Raw genomic sequence first — 17,082 nt, forward strand, 5'->3', positions numbered from 1 at the left:
AAGCATCTGACTTCAGCTCAGGTCATAATCTTGCGGTTCATGGGTTCGCATTCCACACTGGGCTCTGTGCTGACAGCTCAGGGCCTGGAGACTGCTTAGGATTCTGTGTCCCCCTCTGTCTCTGCCCCTCCCCCACTCACCTTCTGTCTTTCTCTTTATATTGAGATGCTTAATCTCCCTAGTAATCAGAGAAGTGAAAATAAAAAGAATAAGTTGTTTTTCAACCATCAAATTGGCAAAGTTATAAATTCAGGAACACCAAGTGTTGACATTAAGGTAGGAAAACAGCAATCTTCTCACATAAACCTGGGAATGCACACTCTGAGTAGAGCTGCTTTAGAGGAATGTGGCGATTCTGACTGAAGCAAAATATACATATAGTAGCCACAGCCATACACTTCCATTCTTAAGTATATATTAAAAGAACACTTGGCATGGTTATGTAAAGAGGATATTCACTTTAGAACTTTCCAGGGTAGCAAAGACTTAGAGGCAAGTTATATATATGGCCATTGCTATGAGTATAGATAAATAAGATGATGTATATTATTATGATGCATTAGATAACAATGAGCAGTGGTGAGAAGAAATAAACTTGCTTTACATATGGAAACATGGATAGAGTCTCCAAATTGTAGAAAAATTAAAAGGCAACAAATTTGTGCTGGAGTAATTTAAATACAGATCTCTCATTTCAACATACATATAACCATACTATACATTTTTCATAATGGCACATATATACAAATAAAACGTGGCATTTGGAAAGGAATGTTTTCCTAAGGTGGAATGAAGAGGAAGTGGGCATGAAGGGCAGAAGCTAAAATAATGCATAAAAATCAAACAAGAATTTGCTTCATTTAGACTTTGGACCACTTCCAGCTTAAGGGGAAGGCTAGCTTGTGCACTTTCCTGCCTGGTTTCTCAGCTGGAATTGTCCTTTTGTGTCTTGCTGGCATATCTGCCTAGAACAGATGAGAGGCATCTTGGTGACAGAGCAGGATCTGATATTTGTGGTCCTGGTTCTTCATTTATCTCTTACTGAGATACGTTAAGTATCTACTGACACTTCATTCAAAACCAAATGGACTTCAAAAAATACCCACATTTTAAGGGTTTTTCTTGAATCCAAGGACACAGAGAAATTTAATGGACCCTCTAGGGTGGCTGTGTAGCTGTCACTACAGAAAGAATGGCAGTCATTGTGGAGGAATCATGGAGAAAGGGAAACATACAGGTGGAGAGAGATTGGCAAATGTCTCAGTTTTCCAGAACAGAAAGCCAGAGATTACAGACTAGGGAGGTTGGAGTGAACCTCATGGATATTCTGTCCGAATGTCTTCTGCTTATCATTCATTCATGAGGCATAGACACCATGCAGAGGTCAACAGACTATGACTCCAGGGCCAAATCTGGGTGGTAGCCTGTTTTTTACATAAAGCCTTATTGGATCACAGCCATGCCCATCATTTATATTTTATCCAGAGCTGCTTTCATGCTCTCATGGCAGAGTTGAGTAGCTGTGACACAGACTGTACAGCCCAAAAAGTCTAAAATATTGACTGTCTGGCCTTTTACAGAAAACGTTTGCCCACTTCAGCTCTATGAAATACTCCCTTCCTCTTGGAAAATGCTATCTGGAACCACCTCCTCTTTCATGCCTTAATTTATTATATACATTTTTTTTTTTTTTTTTTGGTCTCTGTGTCTGCTTCCTCGGTAATATGCCTTTTGCTTTCCAAGATCATTTTCCTATAGGATGTGGTCTCTCTCTCCTCTTTACTCCATGCCCTATAGCTATTAAACAGCCATGGCTTACATCTTACCTGGTCTTGACTCTTGGAGCTCTAGCCTGGCTCAAAATGCCAAGCCTTGAACTTGCCCTAAATGGCGATGGCTCAGATGGGTTTTTAGAAAGAAGGCAATCACTGGAAACCTGATGGGTTCAATGAGAACCAGTTATGCCAGAGTAACTCTGCTTTCCTTTCACGCACAAAATCAGGACAGTAGACAGATTGAAGAAGTATTGTAGGTTCCATATACCATGTCCTTAACAAATCGGAAAATGAAGCCCTTTATTCTATCACTGTAGAACTGAAGGAGAGCTGTACATAATCTATTAAGTGGATTTGTTTTCGAAGATACATTCAAGCACTGACTTACTGATTTATGTAAAGCTTTAGGGAGGCCTCCATGGAAAGCTGCAGAGTCTGTACTTAAAATTGCTGAACAGAAAAGAATCATCAAGAATTTGAATGTGGTTATGGAAGATATGTACACTTATTCCAAGTTATCAAGAGATAAAACAGAAAAAGCCTGAAATGAGTAAGATATCACTTAAGAGGTATGATCATGGAAATCAAGATAGCAGTTGCTCTTTTGAGGATAATAAAGCTACAGGGAGGGGATTGTGCGGGGGGTCCTGAGGTGCTGGTTATGCTTGGGTACTTGATACAGGAATGTACTCGCTTCATGAAAATTCACTAAGTTGCACGCTTATACTTTATATACTTCCCAGTACAAGTTAACTCTGTTTTACTGGAATTAGATGATCCGCAGTTCTAATCAGTGTGTGTGTATGTGTGTGTGTGTCTGTGTCTGTGGGGTGATGGTGGTTTATCTAAATTGATCAGATCTAAAACTACATAATGTTGAATTGCAGTGGAATTCTAAAGTGTTTAAATTTATCAATATTTTACTGTCAAAAACGGACTTCCCTAGTGGCTACCAGGCTCTAATGTGGCCTTACTATTCCTTTAACATTACTCAGAGTAGCAAATGAGACAGACGGAGCTGAACAGCTTATTATATGATGTTAAAGCAAAATATGGGCTTTTTATGAAGTTATAAAACTTATTCAGCATGTCCTCTTTTAGCCATACATGTATGAAAGAAATATTCTCTCAACATTTCCAACATTTATTCATATTTTCTTGGAAGCAAATATGGGGTTGACATTCATTAACAGTTTGTAAGTCTTCTCAAAGCCAAACATCTGCTTGGCATCCAATGGTGTTCACAAACTTTTTTCTTTAAAGGAATGTCTGTTGAGCATTTATTAGCTTCATTTGTGCTTTATGACTACCCTTTAAGTAGAACATTTATTTAAAGAAATCCTTCAAGTTTAAGACAATCCCAAAAGATTCAAGAAGTAGATCTGTCTTGACCCTTTACTTAATGCACTCATGCTATGACAGAGAGTATTCAAAGTGTCCCTTTAGACCTCTTCTAGGAGGGCCGGTGGATCAGACCAAGGTGAAAGGTTCTGCCTGGAATGCCACTCCTGAGTGACAACTCTCACTGAAGTCAAGTGTTTTTTTTTACACTACGGGGAAAATGGCCCAAAAGGGGGTTAAACTTTGATTAGAGATGTTGCAAGTTGGGAAAAATGCTTACTTCAATTTAACTTCTGCTTTTCAGAAGACATGAGTACATAAATTATGTAGAAGAACGGTGATTACTAGACAGTCTAAAAGCTGGAGGCTCTAGGCCAATTTTCAACCAACTGTCACAGAACATAAGTTTCAAAATATGTTTAAACTAAACTGACAACTACAGAAAAAATGTAAAATTCTTTGAAAGGCTGGGTTATGTGAACTGATGAGGATCTCAGAAACCACATGCTATTTAATGCACAGCAATACTTCGCTGCAACATTCCCACCCTCTTCTGGAGGGACTATTAAAAGAGGTAGAACAGATGCTTCCACAAATTAAGCTGATCCAAGCAGCAGACAGACCCTCCTCAGCAGAGAGTGGCCCACAGAAGTAGGATTTGTCCAGAAAATGAAAGGGTCAGAAGGGGTCCGCTGACCCTGCAGCTTTCAAGCCAGAAGGAAATAGCCAAGGAAGGTGCGTGTGTGCATGGCTCTCCCACCTCTCTACGCCAGAGAAGCTCTACTCTCAGCTGCTTCGACATCCAGGCTCCACGGGGGATCTGGATCGTTGCAATATGCCAAACTCTTCAATTTACACATCACAAAAACAAAGCCCGAGAAATTTCATCAGGTATCCACAGTGCCAGCGAGGTCAAATTAAAACAAGAATTTCATGAGTCCTCAGATAAAATGCCATTATACGGACCAATTATGCAAGCTCTAAGAACTTAGGTCACAAAATGTTGGTAAATGTGGTGAGGAATTATTTATTATTTGTCTGGTACAGTAGCTTTGCAGGATAGATCTTAAGTTTAGCTGGGTACATAAATCTCCACAAGTCTTGGAGCAAGCCTTTCCCTCTCCTACCAGTGTAAGAGTTTTAGGGAGTCTGTGAAGCCCCTAAAATGGCGCATTTGATTTTTCATATTTGTATGTTATGTGTATTTTTGGGGGGAGGGTGTTGAAAATGATTTGCAGTTTTTGTGTCCTTCAAAAGTACCTGACCCCACCAAATGATGGAATTGGTCCATCTGAGTAAGGGAAAAGAAGGGTAGGAGGACCACGAGGAGTTGACGTTTATAACCAGGAAAACTGACAGAAACTCCTCTAACGTTAGATGCATGTTTCTGATTAAACTGCTCAGGTTATACAGGTTAATGTACACAGAGGTAAAAACAAAAGCTGCATGGTATCTCTAAAAATATAGGACATGCTGGGCTGATAAAAACAGATTTCATTTTACTTCTTGGGTTTTACATACTTAAAAAAATTACTTGAGGTATAACATGAAACCTTCCCTTTGTAAACCAAAACCAGGACTCCAAAGCCCTGAATAATTTTGGAACCAGGGGATTATTTTTGTCTCGGAATAGTCCCTTCAGAAAATGGTGGTAAGAGATGTAATGACTACTGACTGAGAACAACCGTTTCTTTCAATTCAACTGTAGGCTCTTCAGGGAAAACGCTCATCTTTATAACTGTGTCAATTAGGCGAACGCTGAAAACTGCCTTCTGCCCTCGGTGCTGATAATGTCAGGGAAGAAAGTGGCTGATGTAATACTGAAGATGGAGCTAATATTGAGAGCCTCATTATCCATTACGGGAAGGCTTTCCTTTCCACTTCCACTCTAGCTGTGGAAGAGCAGACTGAATGATTTTCATGTGAGGACTGACCAAAAAAAAAGATTGGAAAGTAGTTTGGTAGGGGGGAGAAACCCATAAAGCCAGAATGAACACAAACAAATTTGTGAAGCAGTACAGTATTTTGAAATAATATTCAGTATTTATGTGGAGTGTATGTTCTAATGGAGTAGAATTGAGAATTTCCCGAGGCTGGGAGATTGTAATCCTCTGAGAAACGTGGAGTGACACTTGCATTTAATGGCAAAGAAAGATATACAAAATCGCCCACCTATTCCTCACACGTGACAGAAGCATTATCATGGAAATTATACTTCAAGGTCAGTAAGCTAAATGAGAGGAAAATGGTCCGTGCCACTGGAGAAAATGCCAGGAGGCACTAGGCGGCCAAGAGGGTGGGCAGACAGAACTCCAGCAGTGACACTGATGTACTTATGGGCTTAGGTGAATTCTCAACACCAGACCAGAAGTTGAACCACAGTTCTTATGGGAGAAGAGAGAGTATGAAGGTACTCAGAAGAAAAAGCTGAGGAAAGATATTTCACTTAAAAAAAAAAAAAAGCCCTAAAAACTCTAAATAAAACCCAGTGTCTGCATAGGGACCTTCAGGTCCTCAAACATGCATAAAACAGGACGGAGGGAGAAGGGGCCACACACATCTTTATAAGCTCTGTTTCCGAGCTGAGCTGCATGTGCACAGCACAGTGTGATTCCCTCCCAGGGACCTGGGCCCGGAGGAGCCCTGAGGTCCATGTGACTTGTGAGCATCCAGAACAAGGATCTCGGGAGAGAATTTCACAAGCGCACAACATATTTCTTCTCCCTTGACTCTGCTTTCTATCGTTTCTCTCCCTCTGCTATTGTTTAACTTTGTGGTTCAACTTTTGGAAGAATGGTGGGAGGTACTGTGTGAAGCAATGATCTAAGAATGAGATCAGCTGCAGGGACTGCATTATGAAAACTGGCCTCCCACAGCTTTCAAAGCAACTGTGAGTCTACTTAAATGGGAAAAAAAAGGATACATGAAGGAGAGCAAGCAGGAAGTTTTCTTCATCCTTGTACGTGCGGGCCCATCTGCTCAGCACACAGTAGGGCCAGAACAAGGGAACCGATCACTGGATCTAAAAAGCTCTGTATCCTGTTTCGTTTTCAAGCAGGAGCCAATAGTCATATCACTTAATGTGCTTTTGAGCAATCTTTTGTTGATCCTTGTGATCCCATTAGTGAAAGTGATTAAACCACCAGATCTGGCACACGATTCTCCTGACGGAAGGGTGTCAGAGTTGAACACTACTAAGACTTGGGCAAGAGATTAGCAAGCAATCAAGAAAGGTCCCTGGAAAAGCAGATTGTAAAAAGCATGGTGATATCAAAGAACGAGTGAGACCATCAAGATAAACTAGTCTCCAATTCTTTCTTCATGATAAAGCAGAAGACAGAAGACACACTTACTACTATTACTAATATTAGGTGTGTATGTGCAACATGCTAGCCTAGAGCTGTTTTGCAGTAACGTTCATCAATACAAACCACAGCGAAGAAAAACAGATGACTAAAGTAATACGATTCTTGGAATAAGCACTTTTAATTCTCTGAGTATAATTTCATAGGTTGAAACGATGCTTTATAATAGGTATTTATTAAGTTAGGTTTAAATTATGATTCACAAAATATGTTCCAACTGAAATTTAGGAAATGTCTACAAGGCGTGGCCTATAAATGTGGGGACAGAGTACAAGCAGGATATTTAAGAGAATAAGCCCAGACAGAAAAGGTTTAAAAAGCGTAACATTCTTTTAGTGATAAATATATTTTTTAAGATAATAATAAAAGCAAATAGGAAAAGTTTAAGGATAATGTTAAAAGAACAAATTCTGAGAAATTCTTTACAACCCTTGCTAAGGTTTTATCTCCCAGGGGGAGAAACGCTGGAGACGCTGTCACCCGGACCCAGTGTGACCAGCTCGTAAGACTCAGTGAGTGGAGACTGCAGAGAGGAAAATCCCTGTGTTTCATGGTGAAGACACAGGGCATAATCATGAACACATTAACTTAAATTAGTTATTTTTTAAATATTTATTTTGAGAGAGAGGGAGAGAGATAGAGAACATAAGTTGGGGAGGATCAAAGAGAGAGTGGGAGAAAGAGACTCCCAAGCAGGCTTCATGTTGTCACCACAGAGCCCCACATGGGGCTTGCACTCGTGAACTATGAGATCATGACCCGAGCCGAAACCAAGAGTTGGACGCTTAACCGACTGAGCCACCCACCCAGGTGCCCCTTATTTATTTTTAAAATCTATTTAATTATTTTTTATTTTAGAGAGAGAGAGGGAAAGCATGAACCGGGGAGAGGGGCAGGAGAGACAGATAGAATCTTAAGCATCCATGCTGAGCATGGAGCCCAATGTGGGGCTCCATCCCATGACCCTGGATCATGACCTGAGCCAAAATCAACAGTTGGATACTTAACCGACTGAGACCCCCAGCACCCCCCCCCATGAATACACTTTATTTATTACTATTTTTTTATTTAAAAAATTTTTAAGTTTATTTATCTTGAGAGAGAGAGAGAGAGAGAGAGAGCACAGGCAGGGTAGGGTCAGAGAAAGGAGAGATAGGAGAGAGAGAATCCCAAGCAGGCTCTGCACTGTCAGTACAGAGCCTGACCTGGGACTCAAACTCATGAGCCACAAGATCATGACCTGAGCCAAAGGCAGACACTTAATGGACTGAGCCACCCAGGCACCCTATGAATACACTTGAAATTTTAAGGGGAATAAAGACAACGATATGGGAAATATTTTTTTGACAAGATGCTTGGGAAGCATGTACTTCTATGGATGCAAGCCTTGATAATTCAAAACAGATTCTCATTTAGAAAACGGGCAATATCACAAATTACAGGAAAGAGGGATGTACAGTCAAGAAACAGTCTTCAGGAAAATACTCCGCTCTTAGGAAAATGACTCAGCACCTCCCATCCTGCCACTCCCTAAAGTCAAGTCCTTGAAGCAGGATCAAAGATTGATGTGTAGAAAAGAGAACTTTTACAGAAATGACCCTACATGGAAATGCAGGTAAATAACTGATTTTGAACACAGGAGCTGGCAAGAAACCTGTTGATTCAAATTATGAACATAATTACTAATGATGATTAGGACTCTGCTACTAAATTCTATTCCAGGTTGTAAACCTTGAGTCTTGAGTGAGTGACATAACAAATAACCTGACATTTACAAATTTGGGACAGAATAACTTCAAGGAAGTTTAAAGGTCAAGAACTTAGGAGTGAGGTGAAATCTGACAATATTAAGGACAACTTACCTGCAGCAAATAACAGCTTTGCATGACAAAGCCAAGTCCAGGAAATACTGTCTTACTCCGAAAGTCAAGGCATACTTGAGGGTTTTCCCATCAATTATAAGGGCAAAATCATTCTCTTTTCGAAGAGCATCACCAAGGGTAGTGCAGTGGCGACTGAGAGTTTCCCGTGTTGCCTGTAAAATCAAACAAAACACTCTCAACATTTACTTCCATTTGTTCTACTAAGATGCCTTCACGATGTTCAGCAACGATGTTTAGTTATTTTTAGTGCTTTTATGTTTTAAATTGCTTTCACACAACTCCACTCATTTTATTCTCACAAAAGCCCCTCAAAGGAGTTTGGACAAATGTTATCAGAAAAAATAAATTACACTATTACAGTCACACATTTGTGCTGACCAGGGTTGGGATTACAAATCACTGATTCCTCTGCAATCTTTGCTCATTATTCTAATCACACAAATCACAGTTCTGCAAAAATATTTTCGGTAAATTATCTTATTGCAACACAACAACACTGTCCTAATTGATGAACTAGTCAAAATTGCTTAGCCATGAATCGCGGGGAAAAGTTGAATATAATTTAAATAACTTACGGGTATTTTTTTCAGAATTCTTCAATGCTATTGAAACTTAATCCCCAGTAACCAAGAGGGGGAAATGCAGTATCTGTAATCTCTTGCCACTTCATGAATTGGTTTCTATAACTTCAGCATGATTTCATGATGCTGTGTTTTAGTTGGGGATGGGAACATGTGCTTTGGTGATCTTGATGGATCAAATCAAAGAACCCCTTCCATCAATAAAGAGTTCACTTTCAGGCACAATAAAAATCTTTGGTATCCAGGAAAGCGTTGTTCACGCCAATGATACAGAGGAATTGTATTTATCTTCCTCTGTCAAGAATTGCTTTCCCAGCTCTTCAAAGGCAAAAAAGTTGCAGGATATTTAGTTCCCCCCGCCCCGCCCTCCCCCCCTACAAATCTTGTAGACTCTTCCTATAACCTAATGGGGCCGGCTTTCTATTTTACAAGAGCCCGAAAACTGAGAAGAAATAGAACATAGTCTGCACAAGGGAATATAAGGAACTACTCCTCTCCTACCGGGGTTGTTCAGAACACTAGTATCTGAGCCTGAAGTTACTTATATAATAAACACAAATATATACATTTATATAATAAAATCTACCTGTAATAAAAATACTTATAATTTTTATTGTATTCATGGGACATATAACTACTGCTCCAATTTAAGAAGGTGGCATGGTGCTTTCAGTTGCACTCACAGAGAAGCAAGGGCATAGGGAATTAAAAGGTTTATTGGAGATTTTTGAAGGTGTTTCTGCATTCGTATTCAAATGTGTTCACACTGTGCTCTGGAATTTCAAAATCTGTTTATCAGAATACTATAGCCACGTTGGACCTACCGTAAAGTAAGTCTGCCCAAATTTCCTAATCCTGGAACTTCACTTAACGCCTCCCCTGCTCCCCATGACTTGCAGTGACACTAAGGACCACCACACAGCATCCTTCACAAAAATTTTGTTTACATTTCACATCCGAGGCATGTAGCTATTTGAATTTATAGGCCTGATCCTCCTATTTTCTGCTAAAAAACTTTGGCCCAAGAGCTCTTGAGAAAAGAAGGTGAAAATGTCAGAAAAATTCTGCAAACAAAATTTGCTAATGACAATTTATAGATTACTCTAGATTGTCTTAAAAAATTAACAAAGATTAAATGAACAGACAAGCAAATGAATGAACTGATAAAAAAGATAAAAATAAAATATTTAGCACATAGCACATACAAGGTTCTAAGGGATACACGTACACATACATTTCAGTAAATACTTGCTCCAACCCAATGCAGGAGGCATCACTGCTACCCCCATTCTTCAGATGAGAAACAGGAGACAGAATTTAAGTTCTTTGCCCACAAACACTTGGCTACTAATGGATGAAATCAAACTCAGAAGTAAAAAAGTTCCGTGCTAGCTTGTCTTCTTCCATATAATCCAGCACAAAAAAAAAAAAAAAAAAAAAAAAGCCAACCAAAAAAACAACCCCAATTTGAGACAGTACCAGGCATAGCAAATTATAAATGGAATGCCCAACCATTCCCTCTGTTGTTTCCCTAGGGCCCTCATCATCTGTCTCTTGTCTCGTCTTTACCGCCAACAGAGATTTCTCTTTATAAAACACAGTAAAACACAAACCACGTCTCTTCTTGCTCTGAAATTTTTCTATGGCTTCCTACTGTTTACACGATAAAGTCCAAACTCTTTAAATCGGCATTTAAGACTCTCTGCAATCTAGGCCCAATCAATTTTCATTCATATTTCTCTTCACAGTCTTGACCTCTTCATGCCGTCGTTGGAATGCCCTTCCCTCCAGAAGTTTAGTCTATCATCTTCAAAACCAAGTTTATCTACCAAGCCCTCCCAGATGCAGTCCATGTGACCAAGTGTAACTCACTCTAGGCCAGCAAGGTGTTCAGTTCCTTGAAGGGAGAGAGCATGTTTAACCCATTTCTCAGCAGCAAACACATTGCCTATGGTTACAAATGCTTGGGAATTACCAATGTATCAAATGAAAGCACTGATAAATTCTGATTTCATTCTACTGGCAGCTCTTCAATTCCCTGTCCGTTATCACTTCTGAGTTGAGAGTGAGTGAGTGAGCAAGTGAGTGTCTGTGTACATGAGTGAGGTGGGGAAGATCTTGTCTTGCCTGCTCCTTAATTTTTTAGGGAACAATCAACCCATCACTTCAATAGTCTTTCAAACCAAAGCATTGCCCACTAAAATGCCGTTGTATTTTTTTATACTTTTGCTGAAAACCCAAAAGAAAGCTGGGATGGAGCCCAGGAGAACTTCACATTTCTTTAAAGATCAGCGGCAGAGCAAGACAAAGTCAAGTGAGCCCTGAGCCGTGCAATCTCCCACAGTAACTGAACCCGTGGGACGCCGTCCAGTGCATCTTCCTACTCTCTCTCCTTCTGAGAAGTGTTCTCTGACACCTTGAAATGTGTTGAGAACTCTCTTATTTGTAGCATCAGTACCCCTTGGTTTGCTTGGTGATTATCACAGATCTCCAGCAAATCAAAAGGTGTCAGGACATGTAATAGGGGCAACATTTCAGAAGGTGAGTCCGAAACTTCCTGCTGTGAATTCTCCAGGCGGCCCACCTAGGGTGCGGGGTGAAACAAAAAGCTGCAAACGTTTCCTTATTTTAGTTTATGGCTTTCTTTTGTAAGGAGCTCTGTTGTTGGCTGTTACAAGTTATATTTTACTCTTATTTATACTGCCAGGAGTATTTTAAAATTATTTTATTTATGAAAGTTTATTGCTTCTCCCCTAAGCCTGGGAGCCATACTTTATGGCCACATTGCATTGAAGCTTATCTCCTGTAGCTAGAAATAAATTTATTACTACATTAGCTGTTGCTTTGTTTTCTTTTTGGCTACTGGAGGGGGAAATGTTTAAACATTTAAACTTAGTGACATGTGAAAGTGAAAATATATAAATGAGAAGCTAAATCAGAAAAAGAATAAAGGACCATAGAGTAGAACAAAATGAAAGCTCTGTAATACCTCCTTATTCTACAGAGTCTTAACTTGTGGGTGAAAGAAAAGGAGCGTGTGTTGCCATAACCAGGGCCAGTGTGAAGTAAAGGCAATTTGGCGACACAGATAGGCAAGGGACAAGCCAGGAGCCCAGGTACAGGTGAGGGAGAGAAAGTGGGATCTGTGTGCCTTCCCTAATCTGCATCCCATGTGGCCATCCCAGTCAGTCGTTCTGCTCAGCTCCCCACCCCCCCTCAGCCCTGCACAGATGAGTGCTCATTAGAACCTCTCAGTCCCTGGACCTCTTGACATGCTTTCTTGCCTCGCCAATTCACAGGTTAGGCCACAACCGACACTCTCCTTGGTTCTTCATCTTGACAACACAAAAGAGTAAACGCACCTCACTACGAGGACAGGCTCTATTCCAGCTCTCTCCTCTTGCATGGGTGCTCATTACCACTCATCCGTGCTTTTGCCCATGCCCACTGGATTCCATCTTCCCACAGGCTACTCCAGGCCCTTTCTCCTCTCCAAGATTCCGCATTCAGCCCTCATCACGTCAGCCAACATCTACCTGCTTGACTGAGAACATTTATACCAGGAAAAATTCTCCCAACTTTCCTTCCTCAACCTCGAAACTTCCTTTTACTTTTTTCCTCCCTAAGTTTTGAGGCAGGGGAAGAACTGAATTTTTCTCACCTCTGTTCCCCCACTTTTCTCTTGCATCTTCATTCTCTCCATTATCATTGTTTTTTCCCCTTTTGGACTACATACTAAAAACCATGAACAAATAAACATGTCTCTAATTCTCCCGAGTCCTCCAGGTGAGAGGAGGACATATGTTCTCCAGGTGACAGGAGGAGATATGTTTATACGTCTACAAGGTAGCATGATGTATAGCCATTTATCTGTTTATGTTTTCCCTTTGGGACTGAGGTCTCTGATGAAGACATGAAATAAAAGCTTTGTAATGAAAGAGCAACCGAATTATTAACAATTGCAGAACACCTTGTGGGAAGTTATGATGGTTCTTGTGTGACTATTCTGAGGATTGCTTTTGCTGAGTATAAAACTCCTGTGTATCTTGGATATTCTTTTTTTTTTTTTTTTTTAAGATTTTACTTTTTAGTAATCTTTATACTCAGTATTGGGCTCGAAGTCATAACCCCGAGAACAAGAGCTGCATGCTCTACTGACTGAGCTAGCTGGGCACCCCTTGGATAGTCTTTTTTTTCTTTTTGTTCATTTTTTAAAATGTTTATTTTTGAAGGAGAGAGAGACAGAGTGTGAGTGGGCAAGGGGCACAGAGAGAGGGAGACACAGAATCTGAAGCAGGTTCCAGGCTCTGAGTTGTCAGCACAGAGCCCAACACGGGGCTCGAACTTACAAACTGTGAGATCATGACCTGAGCCGAAGTCAGGGGCTCAACAGACAAAGCCACCCAAGCACTCTGAAGTGCTTATCATATTATAGAGGAAATGGAGAACAAGGTGGTAGTGATGATCTAACATCTCTTTTTGTCTCATAGAATGTAAATTGTCTAATAAAGATAATAAACACCTGGAGTAGCTATTTTGTGATCAAGCCAGGTTATACAACGGTGGGCCAAGTAAACGGTATTTATTTGCTTTCTAAGAAATATGCTTTGAAAAGAAAAAGAAAGAAAGATGCTTGGCAGATAATTAGGCCAGTAGGATTCCTCATACAGATAACTCTGACCCGAAGGCTTTCATGGAGTTCTGTTTCAATCCTTAGGGGGTAGCCTGGCAAAATAGGTAACATGTTCATATAATACCCTGCGATAAAATAAAACAACAAACTTTAAGAAATCAGAGACTTGTAGCTTTATGGCAATCTTTTTCAGTGCTTTTACATGATCTATACTAAGGAAACCCTTGATAAAAACCACACAGGGGAGCCTAAACAATGAAATCTGACACAATTTTATAGTGAAATAAATGGAAAGTGCTGATTTGTTTGGAAAGTATCATAGCATGCAAGATGTCACTTCCATTTTGGCAAAAATGCTGCTTGGAAATAGTCTACAGAACCCAGAGGCCAGATGTGCAAAGAACATGTTAGGCCACCTAAGAACTATGTTTTCGATGGCCTAAAATGCTATGCTGTAGAAAGCACCTGCATAAAAATGGCCCTTTTCGGTGTCTAGCCTTTGGTTTTTTTCCCTGATTCTTTTCAGAGGTTTATATACAGATAGTGTTACTTAGGCACATATCCAAGGAACACCCTCATAGAGAATGTGGAAATATCCTTGAGGAAAGGAAAATAAGAGCCTTTAGCCTTCAACTAGAAGACCAGTTAGCCAAGTCTCACTAGCAGGGATGAGGTAAAGATTACAGATAAATATTCCAATATGCAAGATCTCATGGTGGTGGCTTCCACATGTGCTCCAGGGCCATGATTACTTACAGGGACAATAAGTAATGTTTGATCACTTATCTACCTCCCGGAGGGTATCTTCAGCAAGGCTAAACCCGAACGGCAAAAGCTAAAGGAAAGAGGTATATTTATTTATCCCAAAGTATACGTTGGACTCTGGGTGTGAATACAAACAAGCACTTGGCATTTATATTTCTTCCTGGGAACCTGCTGAAGTATGTGCAGGTCAAAGGATGAACTTATGTTTTAAGGAGAATTCTATTCCCAGAAAGGAAAAAATAATATATCAAAACTCTGAACTACACATTGACTTTCAGACACAGTATTTAACAATGTATTTCATTGTTCTTGTATTTATTCTTTTCCTTCATGAGTTCATCACCAGTTAAGTGAAATAAGCATGCGATTGGGGCATGCTGAATGAAGCATGATGAATCACGTTTGGGAGACACACAACTCTCACCCTTGTCAGATGGACTGAGGTTTATGAAGCTTGTACCTTTTGCTTTAGGGGAAGCACTACGGGTTTCTGTTTTCACTTACTTCCCATAAAAACGGCAAAATGCAACCCAACGCTATAGGAAAACACCTGCAGGAATCTTGCTGAACAAAGATGGGGACTCTGCTAAAACAAGGTAATTTGCTGGAGGCTAGCCGCTGTAAACTTGTCAGCTGATGTGCAAAGTCACCAACTGATGCAAAGAAAGCAGGCATCAGTATACAATGTGCACATGCTATAAAAAAGGACTCTTTTTGTTAGAAAGCCAAGGGTGGCCATGAGGGTTCACACGATACTTCTGGGCACTGATCACATCTGAAGCAAGATCATGAAGCCACGTTGGAAAGAATGAATGTTCCAGAAGCTAGAAGGCAATAATATGGTATCAGAATGGTACCATTCTGCCATTTATGGATATCTTTATTCAGGTAGGTTACTTTACTTCTTGGAATCTAACTTTTCTCATTCATGAGATTGGGTTAATTTTTGTTTTGTAGGGTTATGGTAGGGACAAAATAACTCGTTTACTTGTGAGTCAAGAACCCTACCCAGTGCTTGGCTCAGAGCTGACATCCAAGGAAGATTAGTTCTTTCCCTTCCTCTGACATTAGGTTTAACAGAGGTACCAACAGCTGATAAAGAAGGATCCTCAAAGTGTCAAATACTGTACAACGTTAGTACAATCCAAATGGTATCATGCGGAGAATTTTAAGTTTCCCTTTGAAAATTTCCACTGGCAATTTATTTCAATCCACCTAACATTAAACTCTACCAGTTACTTCTACTGCATAAGTATCTGGAAATCTGTTTTCCTCTCAACTCTAGAAAAGTTAGCATTATTTCCTCCTCTCATACAGCATAGAGCTCTTGGTATATGGTAGGAAGACAATTATTTATATAACTAAACTAGATTATTTTTCTAGATCTTTTAGTTTGTCTCCAACCTGATACAACTCTTGAGTGGAAAATAACTTGAAAGTTATAAACTGACTTGGCATTCTCTCTCTCTCTCTCTCTGTGTGTGTGTGTAGATGCCCACATCAATATATATGTTAGACTTTAAGCTCCCCTAAAGAATGTAAAATTAGGGGCGCCTGGGTGGCTCAGTCGGTTAAGCACCCGACTTTGGCTCAGCTCATGATCTCATGGTTTGTGGGTTCGAGCCCTGCATCAGGCTCTGTGCTGACAGCTCAGAGCCTGGAGCCTGCTTCAGATTCTGTATCTCCCTCTCTCTCTGACCCTCCCCTGCTCACACTGTCTCTTTCTCTCTCTCAGAAATAAATAAAACATTAAAAAATTTTAAAAAAGAATGTAAAATTATATGTATGTAATGTTGCACGTAATAACATTAAACATGCAAATGTGCTTCATAAATACTTGGTTTAAAATAACTACTGATAAAGAAAACACACGGGCAGGGGCACCTGGGTGGCTCAGTTGGTTAAATGTCCAACTCTTGATTTTGGCTCCCATCATGATCTCACGGTTGGTGAGATGGAGCCCCACATTGGGCTCTGCACTGACAGTGTGGAACCTGCTTGGGATTCTTTCTCCTATCCCTCCCCCCGCTGACCCCTCCCAAATAAAAAAATAAATATTTTTTTTTAAAGAAGGAAAAAAAAAACCCCACAGAGGCCTTGCCTTACTGGCATGTTCTTAAGATACAATGCCATTACTTAACTTTGTAGATATGGATTGTTTTTTTAATAGCAGAAAAATAAATATTTCCTGGGGGGTGAAAAAAATATTACTTTAACTTACTAAAGGTCTACCTTTTAAAACCTATTATAAGTTAATTTAAAATGTCAAATAAGAGGATACACACACACACACACACACACATATAAGAATCTTAAACTAACATATATTTTATTAGCTGTTTTTGTGGTTTGTGGCCCCACCTCATCATCATTTAAGCCACAAGGTATTTACAAATTTATGGTCAAATAACATTTCATTCTTTCTCTACTTTTACACTTTCCAAATGTTCACACCCTCAAATTACAAATTAACAGAACATTCCAAGAACATTCTTAATAATACATTATGACCATATCAAGTATGGACAATGTTAGCAAGTTCTTAAAGAGTGAGTTATGACTCCCGTAATAGCAACATGGATAAACCACTGGGTGTTACTTATTTTTCGACAATGTGTTATTGATTCAGTGGAACACTGGACCTTCCATATATGCCTGTATAACACATATATCCACTATTCCACTGGCTACTGCAGGCGGCAGTAAGTTGTAAAAAACGTATGCCTGAGCATAGAGAGA

General features: G+C 39.9%; 1 protein-coding gene across 2 annotated transcripts in view; it reads right to left on the reverse strand.

Annotated features, from left to right (window-relative positions):
* The window catches only part of ATP8A1 (ATPase phospholipid transporting 8A1), a 232,473-nt gene that overhangs the window by 67,799 nt on the left and 147,592 nt on the right, over positions 1–17,082 (reverse strand). For both annotated transcript variants that reach the window (XM_039226991.1, XM_039226992.1), the window contains one exon: positions 8,344–8,516. In XM_039226991.1, coding sequence (XP_039082922.1) covers positions 8,344–8,516 — 173 coding nt within the window. The remainder of the gene's footprint in view (positions 1–8,343; positions 8,517–17,082) is intronic.

The sequence above is a fragment of the Hyaena hyaena genome, unplaced genomic scaffold, assembly GCF_003009895.1.
Source record: "Hyaena hyaena isolate Hyena2069 unplaced genomic scaffold, ASM300989v1 scaffold_24, whole genome shotgun sequence".
Classification (NCBI taxonomy): domain Eukaryota; kingdom Metazoa; phylum Chordata; class Mammalia; order Carnivora; family Hyaenidae; genus Hyaena; species Hyaena hyaena.